Source organism: Carassius gibelio, chromosome A11 (genome assembly GCF_023724105.1).
Source record: "Carassius gibelio isolate Cgi1373 ecotype wild population from Czech Republic chromosome A11, carGib1.2-hapl.c, whole genome shotgun sequence".
NCBI classification, from domain to species: Eukaryota; Metazoa; Chordata; class Actinopteri; order Cypriniformes; family Cyprinidae; genus Carassius; species Carassius gibelio.
The window spans coordinates 9,761,159-9,788,246 of NC_068381.1; the positions used below are offsets into that span (position 1 = coordinate 9,761,159).

A 27,088-nucleotide genomic window follows, 5' to 3' on the forward strand; every position below is an offset into this window, starting at 1 on the left:
CATGATCCTTCACAATTTATTCTATGCTGATTTGGTCCTCAAGAAACATTTTTTTTTTTCATCAATGTTGAAAACAGTTATGCTGCTTATATTTTTGTGGAACCATGATGCAAGGATTCAGGATTCTAATAAAAATAATTGAAATAAAAATCTTTTGTAATCCTCACTAAATAACAGTATTGGTTTCTTAAAAAATACATCTTACTGACCCCAAACTTTTCAATATTAATGTATGTCTATTTTTATATATTAAATTTAAATTAAATTAAATTTATGCATTTAGCAGATGCTTGTATCCAAAGCGACTTACAGTGCATTCAGGCTAACATTTTTTACAGAATGTATATATACTGTATATATAATAAAAAATATCTAAAATCATTGAAAGGTTTGAAAGAGTTTGTTCTTAGAAGTTGTAGGATTAAGGTATAGGTGTTTATATTCATGTGCATCATTACCGATACATCGTGCTCCATCAGGACTGGAATGGTAACCCCGACTGCACATGATAATCTTGCGCTGACAGGTGTAAGAGCCCACAGTATTTATGCAGTTAAAGCCAGATGTACATGGGTCTTTCACACTGCTGCATTCATCGATGTCTAAAATACAATTAGAGAGAGCATAAAAATCACAAAAGTGTAGGCAAAAGAAACAAAAAGCAACTTTCTTGTAACAAAAAAAGAAAAAAAAAAAAACGTGTTTGTCATGTAAGTGTTTTTGCTTGATGGGACATTAAATTAAATTTTTCAGATTTTGGTATTCTTCATGCATATGTCCACTAGGGGGCACTGAGTGACTCTAAAGCTGCCACTTTCCTGTCTTACCGATGCAGTTGCCATGTGAGTCCTGAGTGAAGCCTGTGAGGCAGCCTTGCTTTGGGATACACATGAATGAGCCGTCAGTGTTCTGACACTGGAAGCCCATCCCACAGTTATGGGTTCGAGTAACACACTCATCGATGTCTAGAAAAGAAAGTGCAAAAGATGTCAAAACAGGCCAGTGGAACAGACAGCAGGACACCACAGTCGGGTTCCTGCTCTGATAGATTTGTTTAGCTTACAAGACTGATGCTGTTATAATGTCCAAACAGTTTAAGTTTTTCTCTCTTAAAACCTTCAGGAGAATCTGTAAATCTCACCAAATTTGGCAAGCATAGCAGCATAATGAATAGACAGAGCTCATCTGAGATATCTGATGGAGGAGATGGTTTTGGACAGAGATCACAACACTACTCAATTACAAGTTAGAACTTCACATTAGGTGGCACTGTGGCTCAATAACAGGCCAGGAAAGCATGCTTCCACTTCAAGGCAGATGATCTCACAGGATCAAACCCTGGTTTCTTTACAGTCATCCACAATTGCATGCTATTAAAGTAAAAAAAAAAAAGGATTTTTTATTTCACAAGTTGTTGACATAAAACTTTCTTCATCATTACAGTGATTAAACTTTCTTCATCATTACACCATTAAAAGCAATAATAACCTGCATTTCAAGTAACTGCGTCAAATGTTGATTCAATATCCGTTCTGATGGAATAAGTTCAGAGAAGGATTCAAACTGGTATCTTGTCTTTTTGAACTCATAATCATTAAAATAACCATAAGAATCAGTGATTGACTTGGGAACTGAATTTCCACCGTCTGAACCATCCATCATTTGATTCATTAAAAAATAAATAAATATATAACATCAGCTTATAAGACTCATTTGTTCATGAATCACATTGCACTGGTCATGCTGTGTGTTTCTGATTCACTAAAAATAATTGGCTTATAATGAGTCATTTGTTTTTGAATTGGACAGGGGCGGATTTAGTGATTTGTTGGGGGCCCCAGGCAAAATATATGAATGGGCCCCAATGTATTTGCACACATTTACAAATTTAGCCTTAAGGTTCCTTTTTTTGTAGTGATGCTTGCTGCTGCATAGTGGTGCCCCACAGTTGTGTCCAGTGTTTCTACATTTTCCATGTATGTTATAATTGCTTTTTTTTTTTACCTTGTAGACCATGAAATAGCAATTGATTTACAGTTTTTTACAAAAACAAATAAAATTATAAAACCTCACAGCTGAGCCTTTAAAAAGTTTTTTAAGATAAGAAATCAGTCGGAAATATAAATTATGATATTAATTTAAAACGGGGTTATCTGGGTGGATTTTCACATTGGTCTGAACAAAAACTGCAAATGTGTTTATAAAAAAAATGCACATTGATTCTCTGCCAGCAGTTATCTCTTTTGGAACATCAGAAATACAGCGGTTTCCCCGGTAACAAATGTAAACAAAGCAGCACTGCGCTCATAAACGCTACTTTATCAGATAAAATGAAAATGCCATGGAATGTTTTCTGAAGACGATTCTTTTCATTCATTGAATAAGTGTGAGCAGCATAAGCCTGCCAAAGGCTGTCTAATTATAAACTTTAAAATACACTTATTTTAGTTATTTCAATTACAACTTTGAATGAACAAAAAAAAAAAAAAAAAATATATATATATATATATATATATATATATATATACATATATATATATATATATATATATATATATATATATATATATATATATATATATATATACATAAAAAATAAATTATACATTTACAAACCTAAGGATCATATCAACCAAACACACTGTGTATGTGTCCTCTACTTGGGTTGTTATGAACAAGTAAGCCGCATTTAAACCAATAAACATATAATACGCACTGTTGCTCAATATAAAATCACAGCTTCAGATGCATGATATTTTCAAGTGTGTTCAACTCCGACACGCAGATGGTTGTCGTGGTGATAAACAAAGTAAAAAGCACCCATGGGGGCCCTTGACTTTTGGGGTCCCATGGCGGTTGCCTACCTTTGGCTAATGGGTAAGTCCACCTCTGGAATTGGACTACACTGGTCACACTGTATGTTTTTGTTTCACTAAAAATAACCAGCTTAAAAAAGAGATTCGTTTGGAATGAGATTACCATGATCATGCAGTTTTTAATTCACAAAAAAAGAATCCTCTAAAAATTAGTACATTTTTCATGAATCATACTGAATGGTCATGCTGTATATTTATTAAAAAGAACAAGCTCATTAATGTCATTTGCTTTTTAACTGGAGTGCACTGCTCATGTTTGAATGTTGTTTTAGCATGTAGCCCGAAGACAAGTCAACAGAAAAAAATTCATGATATTGTCTGGTACACCATTTTCATTGCATTATATTCAACATTCAGAAATCAGGTAAAATATAATTTCTTAGAACCATTACCTAAACATGCAACATGAAGCCTACTTTCCCACCCCCTCAATTTCAGATATCCAAAGCCTGCAATTAGTTAAAATCCACTATTTCCATTCTGACACTTATTATGATTATTATTCTTCCACATTTACAGTATTAGAATGCTTCAGGCCAATCCTGACAAGAGTCAGAGACTCTTGCAAAGTTTTCTCTGTTCAAAGGCAATGGTTAGATGTGTCTAGGCATCTGCTTTGTGTAAAAACAGACTGCGAGAATCTTTAGATGTTAGCAAGCAAGAGCCGGAGGCAATCAGCTGTGGCCTCTTTCGAACTGCGAAGGCCTGCAAAATTCACATTTTACTGCACAGATTAATGAATGGTTTCTGGTTCTTCTCTGAAGCGGTGACGGTGGTGTGTTTAGATGATGAAGACACTGGTCCATGATCTGTGGAATAGTATGTGCTAGAGGACTCTGACAAGGATGGAAGACCGTTTGTTATTGATTTTGTCGGTAACACTTTAGAATAAGGTTCCATTAGTTAATGTTAGTTAATGTATTAATTAACATGAACTAAGCAAGAACAATCCTTCTACAGCATTTATAAGTCTTAGTTCATGTTAATTTCAACATTTACTAATGCATTATTTAAATCAAAAGTTGTGCTTGTTAACATTAGTTAATGCACTGTGAATTACCATGAACTAACAATGAATAACTGTATTTTCATTAACTAACATTAACGAAGATGAATAAATACAGTAATAAATGTATTATTCATTGTTTGTTCATATTAATTAATACATTAACTAACATTAATTAATGGAACCTTATTCTAAAGTGTTAACATTTTGTCCATATGCATCACCACAAGATGACTCTTATAGCAGGGCGAGAGTTGGGTCGCTGCCATGTTTCTGCTGATCTGTTTTCCTGATCACTTCTCCGTTTCTCACTGGTGACACAAACTGACAGTCCCACCCCCAAATTCACACTGTTCCTTGAACAAATATTGCTAAATGCAATGGACCACAAAACCAGTCACTGAGGTATATTTGTAGGTAAGATACACATTAAATATTTTAATTAAATACAGTTGAATTTGTTTAACTGAATACAAATACTTCGATTATATTTATGCTTTCCCTAAAAACACTTTAATTAAACAAATTATTTCTGATTTATTTATCTGTTGTGCACTGATTTATTTGGTAACAGACTGAATGTTATTTTTATTTTCCGAAAATATCTATTCCTTAAAAGTACTAAGAGAGTCATTAATGGAAATTAAGAAATTAGGAAAAGGTGAATTAGGTAAATTAGGAAAACAAAATTGCATGTGTGTTGTGTGTGTATGTGTGAGCATTTGTTGATATTTTGCCCACCTTCACACACTCCATTCCTCAGCTGGTAACCGCTCGAACATGAGATCTGCCTCTCACACACAAACCCTCCTATCGTGTTCACGCAGCGCTCGTCAGCCTGGCAGGTATGTGTGTTTGTCACACACTCGTTCATATCTGCAAAGCAAAAGCACAGCATAATTTTACAGAGCTCAAAAGTATAACATCCTCACACAGAGCCAGGGAAACAAATGGAGAGTTGCATCCACAAAAACCTATAATGAAGAAGCTGATGCTGATGGAGACGCAAGCAGGTGAGAAAGCAGTGTAAAAAACAAAGACCGGCAGAACCTGCAGCATAATTTCATTAGACATGGCACACATAAGGCATTTTATTTCAAGTTCTTTATAGTTCTGGCACTGTGGTGAACTGTCAAGATATTTGGTTGGCCAGATTCATTCAATAACTCTAGACTATATTGAAGAAAGAAAAAAAAAATCTAAACAAGATTGGAAAACGAGCATGGCCCAGGGAGAGGAGAAAATAATTACTTGAAGCCTAGGCAATGGCTTATTGGTGGGCCAAGAAAGGGATTCAATCTGTCATGTTATAGCCAGAGTAAATAATTTCAGGGGACTGGGTGGAAATGTTTGAGCTTTCTTCTGGCCACATTAGGAGAAAAAAACAACAACAACACATGATACCTTACATGTTCCACACAACAACTGGTAACATCAAAAACTTTTTCATGTAAGTTTTATTGGGCACCCATTTTTGGACTTTCCACCACGAAAGCTTTTAGGTAAAACAGAGTCACTTCACTTATTGTAATGACAGTGACCACACATTGTGAACCTTGTTTTCAGGAAGCACACATTAATAGTCAATGTCATTGAATGTGTGTTAATATGTGAATATGTGAAAGTCTATTGAGTTGTTTTGAGAGAAAAAGGGAGAAGTTTGAAAAAAAGAGATTACTCTAAATAAAAATATCTATAAACAATTTTTTATACAGTTTACAAATCAGGACATACGTCAGGCACACCAGCTATTAAAGGGTCTTTTATGTTCCACAGAGAATGACATGAACTCAAGTAAACGATGACCGGTTTTTTATTTTTAAGTGGACAAACCCTTTAATGATCCACACTTGTGGCTCCAGGCAAGTGAGATCACTGTAAGATCTTTTTTAAAGCTTCCTGCATTCATGTGCATGTTATTTAGCACCAAAAGGCAGACAGAAAGCAGCTTTGACACCCTCTTGCACTCTGTTGCAGATCCAGCACAGAAGTGTCATAAGCTGCCTCATCAGTGTACACGAACAGTGGCACTTATTCAAAAAATGTGCTTTATCATAACAATATGGTCTATTCTCTTTTAAAACGTGGTGCTCTTTAATGCATTAGAGGAAATGTATGGGATGAATAATAAATTTCTGTAGACCAGAGGCAAAGGGGAGTGGGTTAGTGCTATTGCAAGGGGATGTGACTTCAGTGGAAGATATCACGATTATGGTCTATCAACATTATTTCTACATCAGTGGTGCTGCCGTGATCGATAAAGGTTAGGATGAAAGGGTGATGATGACCTGCAAAGATGGCTTCAAGCTTGGGTTCACATGTTTGTCAGTGTTGTTTTTTAACTAAAACTAAATAAAACATTATTGTCACCACCCTGGACTTTCTTTGTGTGTGTTTTGCTCCCTGTGTGTGCCCCTTGACCCAGTTTCTCCCTCGTTTGATTACGTTCATTTGGTTCAGGTGTGTCTTGTCTATTTCCCCCATTTACCCCTGTATTTATAGTGTTGTCTGTCACGTGTTCCCTGTCCTGCATTGTTCGTCTCCTGATAGTGCTATGTGTGTCTCCTGCCTACCCTGTGCAACCTTTGGTTTGTCTATTAAAGACTGTTATTCCTGCAAACTCCTACGTCCCCTTGTTCCTCGTTCCTACACAGTAGATAACCATGACAATTGTAATGTATTACAAATATTATTGTCTCTTTGACAAATTGCTTTTGTTCCTCTTTTTACTTTGCCACTTTGGATAAAAGCGTACACATGTAAAATGAAAAACTTTATTTTTTAAACTTAAAAATTAGAAATGTTGCCTGTTAACCGAAATAAATAAGATTTAGTCTAGGTACTAAAACTGAAATAAAAATTTAAGCTAAATAGAAATACATTTTGCACGTAAAAATGCATGCAAAAGTACAAAAGCTTAATTTCAAATTACTACTTTTTTTATTTATTTATTTTTTTAAGTATTTTATTCTAGCTTAAAGCATTCTTTTTTTTTTATCCACACTTGAATATAGGTAGGTTTCATAAAAATGTATAATTTTGAGCAAAAAGGTAAGAAAATCACATTTTTATGAAAAACTACATCTGGACAATATTCAGTATGATTATCAAACTATAAATCCAATAAATCACTTCCATCAACACCTCCAAAGCTTGCACAGACATATACCACTTCCTGTATCATCAAACTTTATGCAGTTTTCATTTATATGCTGTCCATTGCTGACAATCACATTATTTTTCATATGCATCTGTTTCCATAAGAGATCGCTAGTTTTTCCATCCTGTTCATGTGTGCTTTTGTTCAAGAGGTTTTGTACTCGTTCATTATACCCCTGAGTATATAATAGTGAAAACACAAAAAGCAGTAAAGATTCGTCAATGGCTGGAAAACGTTGTCTTCTAAATGACGAGATAACTCGTCAATGTCAGGGAAATTGTTGACATGCATGATCATTATTTGCTTCATCATTCGTTTTTCAAAACCATTAAAAAACTGTCCAAATGTAAAAACTGAACTATAATTTTCAAAGCCTACACCCATTTTCCGTCTGTACTACGGCATTTCTTCTATTTGGTTTAGAGGCCATTCTAAGACTCCCATTAACTTTCTCAAGAATCAAACTGTTTTGTAATAAATTGAGACATTCGTGTATGCTAACCACCAATGCCTGCTATGTTTTGGTTATGTCTGGAGGAAGGCAACACAAATTCAGTGGGGCCCCTCAGCTTCTGGTGAGAATTCTGAGCAAACATAATACCCATAATGCAAACATATGTATGTGAGCTAGTTGTAAGAGCATGCTGATGAGTTTTGTATTTCCTCCTTGTGTGTTAGTGAGTGTTTATCTGGGCAAGAAATGGACAAACATGCCCCAACAGTGAGCTAAAATGGTCCCACAGTGCCAGTTGAAACCTCTTATCCACACAATCTCTATTCTGGTTTAGAATAAAGCCCTCATAGCACATCTCATTCAGCCGCACACACTGGTAGGACCCCTCCCGGTTCACACACACCATGTCCCGAGAGCACTTGTGTCTGCCGCTTGTGCACTCATTCACATCTAAGGTGCACAACAGTTTAGTGGAAGAAAACAACACATGCACACATGCAAAAACACATGTAATATATAAACGCCACCTCCACCATCATGAATTCATACTAGCATTTTACGAGGTATAAAACCAGACCAGGTTTTGTTTCTAATAATGCGGTTTGCTCTCAGTTAATCAACCATTTTATTGTTGTTCAAAATGGGGCAAAATCAAATGCATGCATGGCTTTATGAATCTATAACTCTTAATGTTTACCATGTGAATATGACTTACAAAGAGAAACAGATGCTAGAGAAACTCCAGGAAGGATTTAAATATGTAGTCTTCTATTTTGCATTTGGAAGTGTAAATTGATATGATATGTTGAATGATAGCTAATACTAAAACATTTTATTAAAAAAAATCCATCCAGTTTCTGTAAGTTTTTGGCTTGTTACTTCCAAAAACGAAATCAAGGTCTCTGCCCACCCACATTCAGCATATGGGAACGCTTTGACGGAGAGACACAGAAAGAGAGAGAAATAAACTCTTGAAATACTGAGATAATTCAACAGTAAAAACTGCCCTCTCAGTTGAAGCCATTTCAATTTTATCATCCCTTAAATTGTCCTTGCATGCAAAAATTACACTGATATACAGTTTAGGTCTCCTGAATCAAGCATATAGTAAAATTTGACATTCATGTTGTGCCTCATGTAGGCAATTCAAGTTTCAGTCAGATACAAAATATTAATTGTTGTTGAATGTCACCGTACGTAATTCAAAACAAGCTTAAGTCAATCAGAGAATGTGAAATGACTATTTGTTACTTCTACATTTGCTGTAGAAGTTAAAAGCTGATGTACACTGTGCAATTTGTTCTGTCTTTTACAACCATTGCTGGTCAGATTGTAGAATATAATCCCAGTGAGATCTTGGGTGAAGGCCAAGCAGATACATAAACAGTATTTTATGCCAGACTGTATGATATAAAGCTAATATTAGTCACAACTGACAGGCCATTTAATGTTATTAATCCACATCACGTTTTGAAATCCTCATTGCAATTTAAAATGGTACAACATAAACCCAAATCCTTTGAATGTTGAAAAAAATCATTGAAAAATTAGCAAAAATGTAGAAATAAAGGAGTCTAAGAATGTTTTTAATTGCATTTATGTATTTTAGTATATTTAATACATTACATAAACGTTTTTCTTACTGTATCGCATTTTTCACCTGTCACAGTCGTTTATAGTCAGGTGTCATACCGTAAATTAAAAAAAGAAATCTGTATCAACAAAATATTGTGTTTCTGATCCGGTTTATAGTAACAGCGGTGTATGGCAATTTTATTAGCCCCCTCCATGACAAGTTCAGGATATGGATTGGAAAGACCTTGAAATATATTGTCTGCAATACTATCAGTCCATTAAATAAACATGCGGTAAAAGTGTCGGATCGGACAGGAAGATGTATTGTGAGAGAGCTGAGCTGTCGAACCCGAGGCTGAGGTCACTGTTTATTATTGTAGTCAGGGCTGAAGGAGAGTAATTGGTCATGGATCAGGGAAGATGAAGGAAGCAGATCCTCAGGTAAGACTGTGATATTCAGGTCATGAAAAATCTCTTGTCTTAATCCTTTGGGCATAACTGTTATACATGAGTGATTCAGTCCAATAAAGGATTGATTCGTGGGGTAGTTTTCCCAGCAAACCGGGAACTTTCCCATAACTTTCACTGACGTTCTTTCAAAGAAATGTAAATGTTAGGACAAAACATTCTGAAGATAATGTTTATCGGACGTTCTTATAACATTATTGATATTCAATTATGTTCTCGTAACGTAGAGAGAAAATGTTCTTAGAAGTTCTTAAGACATCCTTATGATATTATTTGTACTTAATGAATGTTCTTATAATGTTGAGAGAAAACATTCCATGACTAATATTCTCAGAGCATCCTTATAATATTTTTATATGCTGAATGTTTTCATTATCATCACAACCATGGAACATCCTTAAACTGTTATTTTTACTCTGTGTACATTCTCATATCATTGAGATAAAACATTCTTGGAACAACATACTTATGATGTTATTTTTACTTGAAGAATGTTTGAATGAATGTTTGTTCAAAGTTATCATGGTCTTTAAAAATTAGAAACAAAAATGTTATATATACATCATACATGGAACATATTTTTTGGAATGGTTTAGTTGGACGTTCATCAAATCTTTTTTTAAACATTAATTCTTATTTGATCATTAAAGAGAACTGAAGACAACATGTAGTCACAAGACATGCATAAGGAATAAAAAAGACTGCATGTTGTATATACCCTAACTTCATCCCAGCTAACAAAAAATGATCCTCTAAAGTTGAGTTAACGTTCCCATTAACTTTTAGTGAACTAATACAGTAAAATAACAGTAGTACAATACTACTACAGTAAAATGTCAATTTTAAAGTGAAGTCTTATTTATTATTTTTGTAATTCAGACATTTAATGCACTATGGAAAAATGCAAACACTCTTAAAAATGTGTCTAAACTTTTTATTATTTACAATTTCTGTTCATTTTAAAATCTATACCTGTGGCTTTAAGAAATTAATTAATTTTCATAATTTAAATAATATCAACATTACTATAAGCAGGGCAGCACAGTAGCTCAGCGGGGAGCTCTGTTACCTCACAAACTGTTTTCATAACTTAATGGGAATGCTAGCAAAACTTTCGAAGAACATATTTTTTGTTACCAAAGTTATCAGGGTTTTCTGACAGCTGGGCTGAGAAGTGATTGTGTGTGTAGTTTTAGACCAATTTAGAGTACTTTACCTTCACAGGTGTGTCCATCAGCCATCAGAGAGAATCCTGGGAAACAGGAACATTGGGCCAGTCCTCTAACAACCGAGCACTTCTGAGAGCAGGGCCCATTACCTGCAGACCATAGCAAAACCCAGTCAATGAATCTTTCACACTTCGTTTTTAGACATTACATTATACCTACTACAGCAAGGATCACTATCGTTATTGTTCATACTTGAGGTTATAAGGATTTGAACAACCCCCTAAGTATTAAAATTTGCAACATTTGTGCTATAGACATGAATGATACCTCAAACCTGAAAAGACTTTCCAGGATGTGTGAGAGAATTTTCAAATGTCATGAATAAAATTAAATAATAAAACATAAAAATGATAAAATAATACAAAAAGGAAATATTATGTTTAAAAATATATATGTGAGCTGCTGTGAACACATAGATGTTTAAATTTGTGTTATTTTTAGTACCATTAATGTAATGTTATAGTGTATAATAATAGTTTACATTTGGTTTTATTTTTACATTTTAAATTAATTGATCAGTTTTAGTAGTCATTTGTCATTTTTATTATTATTTTCTCTTAAATATGTCTATAGTTCTAAATAATTTTATTTCAATTTCAGTTTTTGTTCTTTTAGTACTTAAAGTTAAACTAAAAGTAAATGAGAATGGATGCTTTGGCAGCTACAGTAGTTTTTAGATACAGTATATTTCATTTTATTTCCTTTTCCGTTTATTTCAAGTGATGAAACAATTTTTTATGGTTTTAATTTTTCATTTTAGAAGCAAGAGCCCAGATATAAAAGCACCAGGCTGAGTGCGGGCCTTCTATATGGCCCTAACAGATTTACTTGAAAATTAAACTGTAATCAGCATGACTTAATGAGTCGCCCAGATACTTCCAGATCATTTCCGTACTGATTGATACTCCAGAAACACGACAGTGCCCCAGACAACACAGACTTCCAGTAAATGCTTAAGTCCTTAAACGCCTACCATCAGTCCCAAACCAGATATACATTAAACCTTGTGGCGTACTACAGACTTTATCTTGTAAAGTGCTATATCTTCTGGATGGCCAGCTGGATGAGGAGGGAAAAAGAGTCAGTGGTGATTTTCCTTCTCTGTTCAGCATGTTTCTATTAAGATAACATATGTAGTGCAGAACATTGGAATGACCTTACAGTACCTGTGAGAGGCTACACGATCTGGAATTTAGTTCTCTGTCACAGTGCCAGAATGTTACAGATCATTGAAATAGTGTGTCCATCTCATGACAATTGAAAGAACAATGTTATATGCACATCAAAACAACCCAATATGTCAAGACATGACTAATAGGCCGGCTACTGATCAAAATAATAAATAAAATGTAAACAGTATTTTTGCATTTTCATATACTATTGCATATGTGATGCTGTATAAGGTACAAAAACTAATAAAATGTGGTTAATATTCAATATAAATAACATTTTGTATGTATGATAAATAGATAAATATTATAAAACTATATAATTATTAATATATTACATAACTATAATGTAATAATAAAATATGCTACCATGTTTATTGTTATAGTGAAAATCAATGAGATCGATGGCATCGTATACCACATACCTGAACATGGGTTACGTAAGTCTAGGGTTTGAGTTGCAGTTTCTTGCCTTGCTGGAGCTACAGTTAGCAGCCTGTCTTCCTCACCTACTCTGTTGTCTTCTTCCTGGTTCTCTGTGGAAAAAAACAGAGAGAAAACAGTGAGTCATTCTTTTTCATTCTGCATCTGTTAGATGGCCTTAGAATAACTGCATATAATGGAGAGTTTTTCTCCAACATTTAATCATGACCAGATGATAAATTATGGAAAGTGCTTTGATTTGTGACATTTGCCAACATATATCTTGTCATCAGAATTCCTACCATTCCTAAAGTCAGCTGAAAATTGCTGGAGAGAAGTTTGTACTGTATCATTAGTTCATTCCAGACATGAGATCATGAGTCAAGTTTCACACTGGAGCAGAACAACACTTTCTCTATCAACACGTCCAATATTGACACATGATGGCAATCCCATCGTGCAGTGGCATTGCTAAGGTTTGGCCATATAACTAGGGAAGCAAGATAAATAATTACAAACTGCAGTGAATCAGGCAACACAAAGGTAGAATCTTTAGGAATAGTTCCATATCAGTCAGTCACGTTCAGCGTTACATCAGTGACTGAATAATTGGGATCTTGCCTGAGAGCTGCAATCACCTTCAAGTGGTACAAAACAAACCAATGAATAATGGAGATTGAGATTTGCATCGCAATCCACAACCATTTACTAATGCTGTGTTCACACCAAACGCGAATAGAGCGTCAAATTCGCATCTACCGCGCCTAGTTTGCCGCTTGACCATTTTGAGATCATTCGCTTCATTCGCGCGAATAATTCACTTCATTCGCGTGAGAAATTAACTTCACAACAGACGCGAATTCGCGTCATGGGGGGCCTTCTGCCAGCTGAGTTCACGCAGCATTTTCAACCGCCATTTTTATTCGGATAATTTTCAAAATATTACTGTTATTGTGTCATGAAATGTAGTTTTAAAAGTATTTCAGGCGAGAATGTTGTTGTTTTATACTCAAATATGCGGTTTATTTATAATGACAGCGTCTATTTAATAAAATGTGTTTCGCCGATCTCGGAGATGAGCTCCATGCGATCAGCGGGAGCTCCATCATCATGTATCCGCCGAGAGCAGCCTCACCTCAGATAGATCTTCTGACATTTGCCGCTGGCTCTGATGTCTCTTTAGTGGTTCAAGATAAAATATAATTTGTTTGGGGTAAAATGAAACGTTTCTTATCTTTGGCCTTTATTCAATTTATCTATTAATATGTTCATATATATATATATATATATATATATATATATATATATATATATATATATATATATATATATATATATATATAGGTCCTTTTTATTCCTGTCTCTTTAGAAATATGAACTTTTGTCATATAGCTCCGGTTGACTGCTCACTGACAACATCAGTCGTTCCTCCTTGTTGAATGAGTGGAAAAGGGTATTCCTGCACACCCGGAGGCTGCAGGAACATACTGTTGAATGAGTGACTCCTAGCAGGCTCCTGATTGGTTAACGCGGCACGAATTGACGCCAAAGTTCAAATTTTTTAACTCGGGCGGCAGACGCGAATTCGCGTCAAACGCTTAATGCACAAAAAGCACCATTCGCGTGTCTATTCGCGTCATTCGCACGAACTAGACGCGCGAATGAGGCGAATTCGCGTCTTCCGCGCCGCGCTTAACGCCCCATTCGCGCCGCGAGACCTCCAGACGCACGTAAACGCACCTTTGCATTGACTTAACATTGAAATCATTCGCGCTAGACGCTCTATTCGCGTTTGGTGTGAACACAGCATAAAAGTATGTAAGGAAGCATCGCATCTCACTTATTCATCTTTTGCTTCGGAGCCAAGCATTCAATACTTCTCTGCTCTTCTTTCATCTTTAAGCAACCTCTTCTGTGTGTTGGTGTGACGTGACGGTCGTTGAGACAGTGGTGCAGAGTGCCTGTTGTTTTTATCTATTCCCAGAGCATTTCAGCATTAAAAAATTTATTAAAAGACTTATTAAAAGAGCAAGCATGGGTGTGACGCTGCTAGTGCCTCCTCCACCCTCACTACCCTCAGAGGCGAGGTAGCCAAGGGATACTTGGAGATTTCTCAGGTTAAACCTGCAGTTGCGATGCAGCTTTGCAACCAAATCCAAGGCCTATTAGCTCTCATCCACTATAGCACCCAATGCTTACAGTGCCAAGGCACTCAAGGAATTGCACAAGGGTAGTGCTGACCCAGAGTTGATGCAGGATCTGCACACAGTTACGGATCTCACCCTCCGGGCAACAAAAGTCACTGTGTGCTCCCTTGGGCAGACATAGTCCTCACTTCTGGTCCAGGAACCTGACCCTGGCATATATTTGGGATGCTGACAAAACTCATTTTCTTTACTCCCTGATCTCTCAGGGCGGCCTCTTCAGTGATGCTGTCAAGAACTTTGCTCAGCAATTTTCTGCAATACAGAAGCAGACGATAGCGATTAAACACATCCTTCCACCCAGCCACCTGCGGCAGTCCCCCAACCTGCTCATTGCAGAGGGCATCCTAATCCACCTCCGCTCCAGTACAGCACAAGCAGCAGCCTCCACCTAGGGTGCAGTGAGGAGCAGACGCTACCCATCCCAGCCTCCACTGCACCTTCTAAGTGTCCAGCGAAGCATAGTACCTGAGACAGTCAACCTGGAGATGGAGGAAGTTGCACTTCATGAGTCGGTGACCGCACTGCTCCTTTCCGCAGAGGAACACAGAATGGACAATCTTTTATTTATTTTTCCTTCTGTTGACACCAATGACCCCTCTTTCATGGGTACTTAATCACTCAAAGAAAGAGCAGTTTCCTCAATCTCAGGGTCACAAGAGGGTCCAGATGATAGTGAGCGACACTGGACCTCGCCACTCTCATCCCCCTCTATTGCCAGTAGTCAAGAGTTCACAATTTGAGGACACAATGGATTCTCACATTACTTCTGTCATTCCCTCAGTGGAACTTTGGAGTCTGGCGAGTGTTTCACAGATGCAGGTACATCTGTGGTCCCATTAGTCCTGCTTGCATGGTCGTTGGCTCTTTCCAATCTCTGGCTCATTCAGACAGTAAGACTCTGCTGTGCGATTCAGTTCGCCCAGCGTCCAGGTTCAATGGCATTTGGTTCAACTCATTGGCGGGCAAGAATGCTTATGTCCTGTGTGTGGAAAATTGCAGTCCTACTGGCATAGAACGCGATAGAGCAAGACCCTCCAGCTGACATGCAGTTGGGTTTTACAACCCAAACTTAATAGTACCAAAGAAAGGCAGTGGGCTACGACCAATCTTGGAATGGCATGTCTTGAATCAGGCATTTCACAAGCTCCCATTCAAGATCTTCGAGTGCATTTGGCCCCAAAATTGGTTTGCAGTGGTCGACCTGAAGGACGCACAATTTCATGTCTCTATCCTCCCTTGAAACAGAATATTCTATGCTTTATGTTGGAAGGGCGAGTATATCAGTACAAGGTCCTACCCTTTGGGATGTCCCTGTCACCCCATGAAGATCGTGGAGGCCGTCCTTGTTCTGTTCATGATCTCGGTGACTGGCTCATTTTGGCCCACTCGCGAGGTATGTTGTGTTTGCGTTCGCGAGTGTGCCAAAATGAGCCACTCACCGAGACACAGGCCAAACACAGGGACCTGGTGCTCATCACCTCACCCATCTGGCACGTCTGGTCAACTGGGAAAAAGAACTCTCCCCTCTGCAGAAGATCTCTTTTCTCATTATTTAAAATGACAGCATGTCTCACAGAGGAGCTGCAGAATGTTCAGCCCATAGTCTGACTTTTTTTTTTTTTTTTTTGGTGTTATATTTTTCACTTGGATGTTTTAAAATTGTGTAAATACAGCTGGATGAAACAAAAACTGTCCATCTTCATTTCAGGTTGCAAAGCAACAAAAAGTGATTATTTTGTAAGGGTGATTGGGGCTTTCAAGCAAGATTCCAATTCGTCAGTCACTGACTTAACATCTCCTTTCCCTCCTTCAAGAAACAAAGGTTACATACTGTATGTAACCGAGATGTTAATTAACTACTTTTATGTTGCTTTTTAAACATTTTCCTCCAATCTCTCCATGATTTTATAATACTGAAAAGATATTCTTAAAAAATGTGTTTTATGATGAATCTTATAGAGGTTTAAAAAAACATACAGTGTTGTTACTGTTAGCAAAAACAAAAAACAACTAAAACTAATTTTAGATAATTGAAATAAAGAATTGTTAATGTTGAGAGAGAGCTGTTTTGTGCTGTATTTTATTATTAAAGTTTGATTTAAATGTCTGCCAGTTCCCACCTCCTTCTTTCCAACTTACAAACATTGTTACAAAACTATAAATATTAGATAAAAAAAAAAAAATCAAATAAAGCTAGAAATGCTGACCAGACAACTAACTACATATATACTATAATTCAGCGATATTTATATGGCAATTTTACTGTATTTCCTCTTTATGTAAAATCACATATGTTTTATAATGAATTAATATTATTCAAGTGGTTCCTTGGAGTTCAAAGTTTTGAAAAATAATATATCAGGACGTCGAATTCACTGATTCATCATAAAAATCTTACTTTATACACAAGCACGTATCTAAAGGCACTCACAGCACAGAGTTAATTTAGAAGTAATTTTGAATCCAAATAAGATCTAAGTAACACACACACAGTGCAGGCAGGATGTTGAGCAGGTACTAAGATTAATACCCATACTTAATGCAGGGCAGATAATGTGTGTTTTGAGTGCATAAAGGCTAGACTTGCATAATCTATGTTGTATACAATAGCAGATCTCTGCTGTGAAAGTTTATAAATAACAAACCCTGTTGGTTTTCAACAATCTTTATGCATATTCAAATAGTATATTTTATTGAACTACACCAGTTACATCTAAAAACTGTTGACATATATGAAACTGACTCTGTATGAAACAAGTACATGGGTTTTTCTTACCTGGCACACAGGTGCGGGCGTCCTGCAGGAGTGTGCATCCAGGGTAGCAGGCGCACAGGTAGGATTCACGAACGTTAATGCAGGTGTGATGGCAGAGCGGTGCAAATCTCTGGCACTTTTCATCATGCTTCAAATCCTCCAGTGAATTTGCTGCAGGATCCACATCCCCAACCGACAACGCTTGCTTCGGAAACTTACTGTCTGATACTGAGGAAGGGAAGAGATAGTAAGATTAAAGTCATCAAACAGAGTTAGATATGACTGTATACCTCTTGCATATGACTCTATTTACTTTATTTACTGTACATTACTTTCCTACCAGTGAATCATCTGCTATGAATGGGTGCCGTCAGAATGACCCTTCAAGCAGCTGATAAAAACATCATAATCCACAAGCAATCCATGCGAATTCAGTCCAACAAAACATCCTGTGAAGTGAATAGCTGTGTGTTTGGATTACATGTGGACTATTATGAAGTTTTTCTCAGCTGTTTGAACTCATTCTGAGGGCACCCACTCACTGCAGACAATCCACTGGTGAGCAAGCCATGTGATGCTAAATTTCTCCAAATCTGTTTTGATTTAGAAACAAACTTATCTACTTTTTGGATGGCCTAAGGATGAGAACATTTTTAGGAAATTATCTTCACTATTTCTTTAAACATTATCTGAAAAAAATGGTTTCTTTTTAAAAAAAAAATGAATTAAATAAATAAGAAAATCTCCTCTGTTAGCTGATAACTGTACTTTATATATATATTGTGTATCCCTAAATGTCATTGGAAATGATTTTCAAAATGAGGATTTAATGAAAAACTAATTTAAAAATCTGATTTAAAAAACAAAATTAGAAATGCAAAGTTAATTTCACAGTATATCTGTATTAATGTTGGTTTCATGGGTATTAGAAAATGTTTTTTTTTTTAAACAAAGATTTCAATTTAATCAAATAACATAACACAAATACATTACTTAACCGAACATTTTAAGGTAAAAAAAATGTTTTACACATTTTATCAGGGTAATACAATTTGATGTGAACCTGAAATAACCTTCCCATGTCATAAAAAGGATAAATTGACTGTTATTTTGAGAGACTTACAGACTTTGACTCATAGAAAGCGTTTGATTTGAAGGACCCTTTGAAGAAGTTATTTCTGAGCACTTCTGTCTGGAACAGCTGCTGTGATTGTCTCCCTTCGAAATGCCCTGAATAGTTATCATTTATGCCATCTGAAATGGCATGACAGTCATAAGGGGCTACAGGAGTCCTCTCTTTGATAATATTTCCAATCTTTTTTTCTTTTCTTTTTTCACATAATGGCTTTCACACTAACTTTTGGGAAAGTGATTTGCAGGATTTGCAAGTTTTTTCAAATATCAGGAATGTTTTACAACCAATGAGCTTCATTCCTTATTCTATTTAAATTATTAACAATATATACAGTAAATATATATTTTTTTCCCTCCAAAACAATCCAAGGATCATTTCATGACATCTTGAACTTAATATCTAAAATTCACTTTTTTGTTTGTTTTTAAATCAGTGATATATGTATCATGGTGTCTTACTATGCTGATCAGTCGATACTGTTTCTCAACTGAACTTTTATCAATAATACATTAATGTAAAGAAATCAGCCGAATTCAGATTTGAAATCCCTTTCTTGCATTCTTGGAGAACTGTGAAGTCGAGGAAACTCTGGACACTTGAAGGCGATAAGTCCCTAACTGTTGATACCTCCTAAGCTGTGTATGATTATATAATGTCATTACCCAGTTTTTTGTTTTTGTTTTTTTTTTCTCTTTCTTTTGGGGTGTGGATTCTTTTATAGTTTGACTGTTATAGGTTTTTGTAAACTGTTAAAACTCAATAAATACATGTTTATAAAAAAATTATAATACATGAATATAATTTAATAATACATAATGAAAATTGAGTCTCTGATGAAGGATAAACCAGATGTCAACCAGCATGACACGCCAATAAAGAACTATTCGTACATAAAAAAATACATATTAAAGCCACACACCAGTCAACATCTGTCATTTCACTGCTGCCAGCTGTTCCTGTCACGCCCTGTGTGTCCTCCCATCTGCCAATCACGTCCTGTCAATCCCAAATCACCTTATTCTACACAACAACTGACCCAGGCTTTCCAGCATTGCGCATCAATTTGGCAAAGTGTTCGACTGACTTGGAAATGAACTTCTGTCTAAACATAATAAACAGGCTTGGCTTCACCTTACACGGCATGCTGGTGTAAAGTAAATATTTCTCATAGTCATTAACTGAATGTAAATGCAATGGAGCGAGAAAGAGATTAAACATTTCCGCTATAATTAATCATGTTACGGGTGTGAGGTGACAGGGGTCCTGAGAAACCAGCCCTTAAGGAAATAATTACCTCTCAACTGTTTTTATATCGCTTAAACCTCTGATGCAACTGAAACGCCTGACGTAGTTAGCAACAGACTCATTAAAAAGAGAAAGAACAGACATCTCTGTGGGTACCTGAATGGAGGCAATTTCACTGAACCTATTTTAGTGTTCCATCATCTGTGTGTGCACCACAAAAAGGAAATAAGTCAGCCCTAATGTACTGACACGGCTACAGCAAATCTCACCTTGCCTCGGGATATCAGGTAGGCTCTTTAGGGGAAGCAAGGCACTGGGCCAAAGGAATGTGCCACTTGAGACATACCAAGAGGTAAAGTCTGGGTTTTATGTCTCATTCAAAGGAATAGTGACCTGGGTCTATTGATTGGGGCTTTGCTGATAACTTTGGAAGTGCTAGTTGCACAATGAGTGTCTGCCGTTACATTGATATGGCACTTTGGGTCTCAGGGTGATAGAATAAAAGCCAGGACAATGTTGTGAAACTTTATTCAGCTGTAAGCCACAAACAGATTTAATGCATTAATTAAACTGAGGGAAATTTCCAAGCAATTTTCCACCACCTACTTTATTAGAACATGTTCACAAATGTTCCATAATATAAAATAATTTTATTGAGCAGAGTACTAAATTAAATAAACTTCACAGGCTGGTTATTTTAGATAAAAATTATGAAAAACTATTACAACTTATATTAAAAATTTGAATGCATTTTTTTTCTATTGCCTTTTTATCAAACATGGATTATTTTTTATATAAATATATTTTATATTGGATGCCATGTAACAAGTTAAAAACATATTTAAAGAATAATAAAAATACATATTTTACTTTGAAGTTAAATAAACCATGCACAGGCAGATAATGAATGAATGAATGAATCTTGACTCTTTATCTTCTGTGTCTGTGTTGATCTGGATTTCTGATGGATTTTCTCTAAATATGTATATATGTATATCCCATATATGTATACACATTTTTTTTTCAAAATTTAAATAGATTTCACGTAATGAGATCAGGTTAAGACGAAATAATTGTTTTGCATTAGCTCATTTTAACAAATCTGAATTTTAAAAAAAAATTAATTGATTTCTGGAGTGTACACAATCTGTTTCTAAAGCTAATACCAGGTCTCATCACAGGGTAAACACATAGCACATTTCACAGGATGAATAGAAATCCAAAAAGATAACAATGTTTCCATGCAAATCCTGTTAAAAATTAGTGAAATTTGTCAGCTGAAACATTTGAGACAGAAGGAAAGTTTGCTGGCACGGGCGGAAAAGCAACAGCCTGCTTTGCCATCTGCCACTGATTCAGCCCAGCTTGCCAGCATCTTTGTGTGTTATTCTGAACGGTAACGTGACACCTGACCAATCAGCTCTGGGCATCTTTCTTTCCTCTGATTCATCAATGTCAACCTCTCGGTCAGCAGTGTGATGAACTTGAATGTGAAACTGAAGGCCAAGACACATCAAGGCCTCAGACGCTTCCAAATATGAGCCAGGCTTCAAAAAACAAACAAGCAAAATCATGACTGAGGCTCTGATGTTAATATGAAGACATGAATTCAAAACATTTCACTGCGATTTAGAGATAACTGGGACATTGTGTTAAAAACTGCAGCTCAAAACCGAGACCTTCCAGGTCCTCGTGTGGTGTCACATCATATGGTGTGTCTCCATGACAACACTTTCTAGGCATGACATCCTGTCTAGATCTGTTTGTCAAAATAAAATATGAACTCTCCCAGACCCCAGCCACTGGAAATCAGCCATATGCTACAGGATACACATTGCAAACCATGGGTATATTCTGCTGTAAAAACAAAACACCTGGTTGGGTAAAAGAAAAGTATTTCACCTTTCTTAGGAAGAGCGGTCGGTTGAGGCATCTGTTTATTCTTGATCATAGGTGGAGCAAGTCCTTCCTCTCCCTCCTCGCAGCACGTGAGGAAGACGTGTCCACATGGGTAGCTCAGGTGCTGATGTGCTTCACAACCTTTACCTTCCCTCCGCAAACCCAGACCCAGCGCACAGCAGTTACAGCAATCCTACAAAACACATATTCATTAAAAACTGCATTTTGTTTTATATAAATCCTCATTATTTGTGATGTAACTGTCGACCAACAAGTGATTTCCACACAAAAGTGAAAATTATGTGTGCCAATCATGGCCAATCAGAATTTTTTTTAGGGTTTAAGCTGAAAACGTTTGGGGTCAAGTAAGATTTCATTTTTTACAAACACATTTAATAACGTTAAAACTATGTAAAATCAGTTCCATAAAATGAGAACTTTTATTCAGCTATGACCTGTTAAACTGATTAAAAGTGACAGTAAAGACATCTATAGTGTTACATCTATTTCAAATTAATGCTGTTCGTTTGAACAGACATTTTTTCTTTTTTTTATTAATCTTCTGTTCTTTCTATAGTTTCTATAATCAATAAATGAATCACAGTTTCCACATAAATAGTCAGCAGAACAATTATCAACAATGATACTAAGAAATGTTTTTTGAGCACCAAAAGAACATATCAGAATGATTTCTGATGGATGATGCTACACTAAATACTGGAGTTATGCGTTCACAGGAATAAATTACATTTTACAAATATAAATACTAATTTATAAATTACAAATTACATATCATGTAAAAAAAGTTTATTAAAATAGAAAACAATGAACTTTAAACAGATCATTTTCATTTGAATACATTTTTACAATATTTCTGTCTTTATTTTTTTATTTAAAAAAATAAATAAATGAAAAAAATAAATGCTGCCTTGGTGAGCATAAGACAATTCTCTTTAAACAGCAAAACTATCTGTAAAAAAATCTTACTGTCCCCAAACTTTTAAATAGTTTTATTTATTATTGGTAGTGTAGTTATGGAATTTCACTGTAGGTGGTCAAATAGAAATAAAAAGACAAAATGTCATGCTGCTTGTTGTGTTCACAACTGGTTAAGACAGAAATGTTTAGTTTTTGGCCTGGACATGTAATATTCAGCCATTCACAAGACCAGATAGTATTTAGTAAATAATTCTGAGTTGCCAAAATAATGAATGTTTCCAAACATGTGGAATCCCACAGAAATTATACATCATTAGTATTTTTCTGTCATTATTTTGTGGTCTCTATGGACTTTAAAAACAGTTATTATTGTGTAGTCGGTTTGATGCCACCATTTAAGATCTTACCGCTAGGGAATCTTCTCCACAGAGTGGGCTGTTTCCCTCACAGGCATGTCCGGCCCTTGCTGCATTCATGCCAGCCTGACACCTGCTCTCTCTCAGAGCACCTGAACAACACTGCTTCTGGACCACACTTCAACAAAGCACGAAAACAGAGTTTCAGCATAATAATACCTGATTCTTAAACAAAGGATGTCAACACCTTTCCCATGTTTATAGTTATTTATTATGTTAATTCTTGTGCATCAAATCATCATAACAGAATGGTTTCTGAAGGATCGTGTGGCACTGAAGGCTTTAGTAATGACTGAACAGAGAAATTACTTTAAATTGTAATATTATTTTACAGTATTCTTGTTTTATTACTGTATTGTTGATATTTCTGTATTTTCTGCTTTGGTGAGCAATCCTCTAAAAAAATGTTTAAATCTTACCAACCCCCAAATTTGAAACAGTATTCTATTATATTATATTATATTATATTATATTATATTATATTATATTATATTATATTATATTATATTATATTATATTATATTATATTATATTAAAAACTAATAAACTTTCCCTTCTACTGCTTGACTGAATATCAAAAGAAGCTCACAAGCCACAACTGGTCCTGTAGCTTTAAACATTATAAAAGGGATAGTTGACCCAAAAATACAAATTCTGTCATCATTTACTGACCTTTAAGCTGTTCCAAAACCATATGGGTTTCTTTCTTCTGTTGAGCACAAAAGATGATAATTTTTTTGATGAATGTTAGTAATCAAACATTTGACGGTAACCATTGATTTGCATAATATGGAAGTCATTGGCTACCGTCAACTGTCTAGTTACCATCGTTCTTCAATATATCTTCTTTTGTGCTCAAAAGGGGAAATAACCTCATACAGTTTTGGACCAAACGGTGGGTAAGTAAATGATGACAGAATTTGCATTTTTGGGTGAACTACGCCTTTAATTTTTGTGGTTGGTGGTTTTTGGGTCACCAACATATACTTTGCTGGTCAGAGGACATATAAAAAGGATTCTGTGATGTGTTGAGGAGCATTACCAAGGCATTGAAATAGTCAGCCAGCTTACCCACATACAGAGTTGAGGTCTTCTGTTTTTACAGGCATACGGTTGCAGTGCTGCTTCTCCTCTGCCCATTTCTGCCCGGCCACACAACAGCTCTGGATCTCCACCAGTCCTGGAGGTAAAATCACCAAGATGACACCAATGTTTTAGCTATCATAAACCAGCCAAAAGCATATAGATAGATTACAGTCAATGCTTTTCTGACAAGAAAAGGGCAGACAGGCAGACAAGAAACTCAGCAATGATAGAGCCCCAGAGGTGAGCCAGACATCGGATCCATAGAAGCAGCATACAAAATGTAATTTGCAGCCTTTGTATAGAGGGAAACAGAGAGACTGACTCAAAGAGTTGATGGGACACTGTCAAGGCATGTGCATCATCATTAGCACAAACTAACTCAGCCTTCAAATAATTTAGTTTAAAAAGCACCGATTTTGATAAGCCGGCTATTGAATGTGATTTCGAGGAGCACATCTGCCTGATCTTTTCAATAAATTGTTACAAAGAAACAAGAATTTAATAATGACTCATTTCAACACTTGACATTTTGAATTATTCATCCCTCAGTGTGAACGAAGGTCTGAATTAAATTACGTGTACAAAATCAGCTTGCTAGAGTGATGGATGGAAATCATATAAATATAGCCAAAAATACTTTTTTTTTTTTTTTTTTACATGCTGTGAATCAGCTAAATGAATTTTATATGATTAAATCCCATTACTTCTACCAGTGCAGAGAGTATGGAAATGTAGAGGGGACTTGAAAACCCTGAATTACAAGTCAAGGGTTACTTCCCATCAGATCATAAGAGGGTAATAAAAAATGCCTGCTTAGGTGTCAGTCTTAAAGCCCTTTCATACCAAATGCTAATATTCAGTGCAAACATTTGGACCGGATAATACTTGAAATAGAAACAATGGATTCCCATGGAGTTATCCAGCCCAGGAGTGAACATTCAGCTGCAGAAGAAGTAAATTGGGGGACAGGGCTAGTTGTCACAAGGACTTTATTTTCTGAAAACGTATTTGTGCGATTTTATGACTTGCTTTGTATTTCATAATTATATATTTAATTGTAATGCATATAAGCGAGGGATTTTGTGTTCAGTAAAATATGTAGTATACAGTATATATATTTTTAATTCCTGGGCAAAACTGTGAAAATGTTGAATATCTTGAATATCCAAAAGAAAAGGCTCTCAAATAGTTATGTTTAAGGACCCAGATTTTAAAAATCATAAAAATATATCTATATATAATTATTAAGGTTTGAGCTCAGAAATGAGCCCCATTTTGGATCCTCTGCCCTCCTGCTTTAAGGTATGTGTTTCCACAAAAACTGACTAACTAACTTTTCATTTAAATAAATACATCCTGAAAAATATTCACTGAGGGAAAAATTGTGACAACTAGCCCCAATCTCCCCTAAAACCAGACACATTCATAATCTTTGAATTTACATGGAGAAGATCTGATTGAATAATCGCTGGAGCAGTGACATGAGGCCCAGAGCACTCTGGGTTTCCAGGAATGCTCGACAAGGGTCACTAGCTGCTGTTCCAGGTGACTTTTTGAACTTTGTGATTAACTACCATCTGTACTAAATATTTCAGAAACAATAGTGCCTCTAAGCTATTTATATCTAGTCAGTGGACAGACATACAAGAGATAAACAGAGTGGAAGGTCTGATTGACTTCCATAGAACGAACAACAAATACATACTAATTCAGCCACATGCACAATTTGTGCCTGCAGAACTCACAGGAAAAAAATGCTAGCAGAACTGAAACAGTAGTTATTCACAGTTCTTTACACCCCTTGTATGTATGTTTTTTTTTTTTTTTTTTTTGATTTTTGCTAATTTGATTGTGTTTGTAGCTGCCAATAAAATACTCTCACCTCTGATCTTCCATTTACAAAAAAGTTAGACAAGTAATCATCAACAAAAAAGGTCACCATATAAAGCCTAACGGCCCCGATATACTTTAAACGAAGTTTGTTTTCGTTCATCATTTGGGGGCAAAAAGATGTTCAAAAAGGCTGAGCGACGTTATGTTTTCAAAAATTTCAACACCCCGCGCAGCTGTAGGCAGGGTGTAGATTAATGTAAACATGTGTCGCGATGCTCGCATGTATCCCCTAAACACAACAGTGATGAAATTAAGTAGTGTAGGCAATGTAGGTGTGAGACGGGCACCAAATTTCTTTCTAGGAATTAAATGCTTTCTCTGTATCTTTAAAGTGTAATCGCGAGCGGTCGTACAGGTGTGGATATATTTGTACCAGATCAGCTAATCGACAATCCAGTGTATTCATGTTGCTAGTGACTAGGCCGGAGATATATAGTTCTACTGCATGACCTTCGTTGAATAATAAACAAATCAGGAAAAAAAAAAAATCGCAGGTCAAAGAAGGTGGAGTTTCAGAACACACCCACCGATTGCATAACCACCACGGACCAATGGAAGCTCAAAGGTTTTTAGGAGCCAAAACGAACTTTCCCAGAAACAAACTCAAAACTAACTTCATTTCTGCATGATTTTGTTTGCAATGTCATCATATCAGTTCGTTCCTCAATTTCATTTTAGGTATATCGGGGCATTAACTGTTTCCAAATTCCAAAAATATAAAATTGCTAAAATTTTCTTGTTGTTTGATTTCCATTTTTGTCGCATTGTGCCAGATCGCAAAGAAAAGGCATTGGACCAAAAACATCCACCTGCTTAAACATCACAACATGATTACCAAGAGATTTATTGTGAAAGTTGAGAAATATTAGATACTATGACAAATCCATCATTTTCCACAAGCAAAACCATAAAAAGAATGGAGAAGCACCATGTGTTCTTAGTTTTCTTTGAGTTTCCAGTGCAGTAAGTCATGTGGCACTTTCACTTTCAATGTGGACAAAAGAAAAAAAAAATGTGTGCACTGGAATCTAGTCATTTCATCAACATTTATTAGGACATTGTGTAATGCTTAAAAAGTGTTTCATGTTTGTCTTTAAATTCCTCTAAATACAGCAGAGGTAACACTCTTTAACAAAGAGTCTCCAGAGACAGA

At 35.9% G+C, this 27,088-nt stretch overlaps 1 protein-coding gene across 4 annotated transcripts in view; it reads right to left on the reverse strand.

Moving 5' to 3' along the window:
- LOC128022258 (fibulin-2-like) overlaps positions 1-27,088 on the reverse strand; it is a 72,185-nt gene that overhangs the window by 9,651 nt on the left and 35,446 nt on the right. For all 4 annotated transcript variants that reach the window (XM_052609616.1, XM_052609615.1, XM_052609618.1 and 1 more), the window contains 9 exons: positions 24,028-24,136; positions 22,948-23,074; positions 21,605-21,794; positions 17,344-17,550; positions 12,363-12,473; positions 10,756-10,857; positions 4,624-4,758; positions 828-965; positions 459-602 (listed from right to left, as the gene is read on the reverse strand). In XM_052609616.1, coding sequence (XP_052465576.1) covers positions 459-602; positions 828-965; positions 4,624-4,758; positions 10,756-10,857; positions 12,363-12,473; positions 17,344-17,550; positions 21,605-21,794; positions 22,948-23,074; positions 24,028-24,136 — 1,263 coding nt within the window. The remainder of the gene's footprint in view (positions 1-458; positions 603-827; positions 966-4,623; positions 4,759-10,755; positions 10,858-12,362; positions 12,474-17,343; positions 17,551-21,604; positions 21,795-22,947; positions 23,075-24,027; positions 24,137-27,088) is intronic.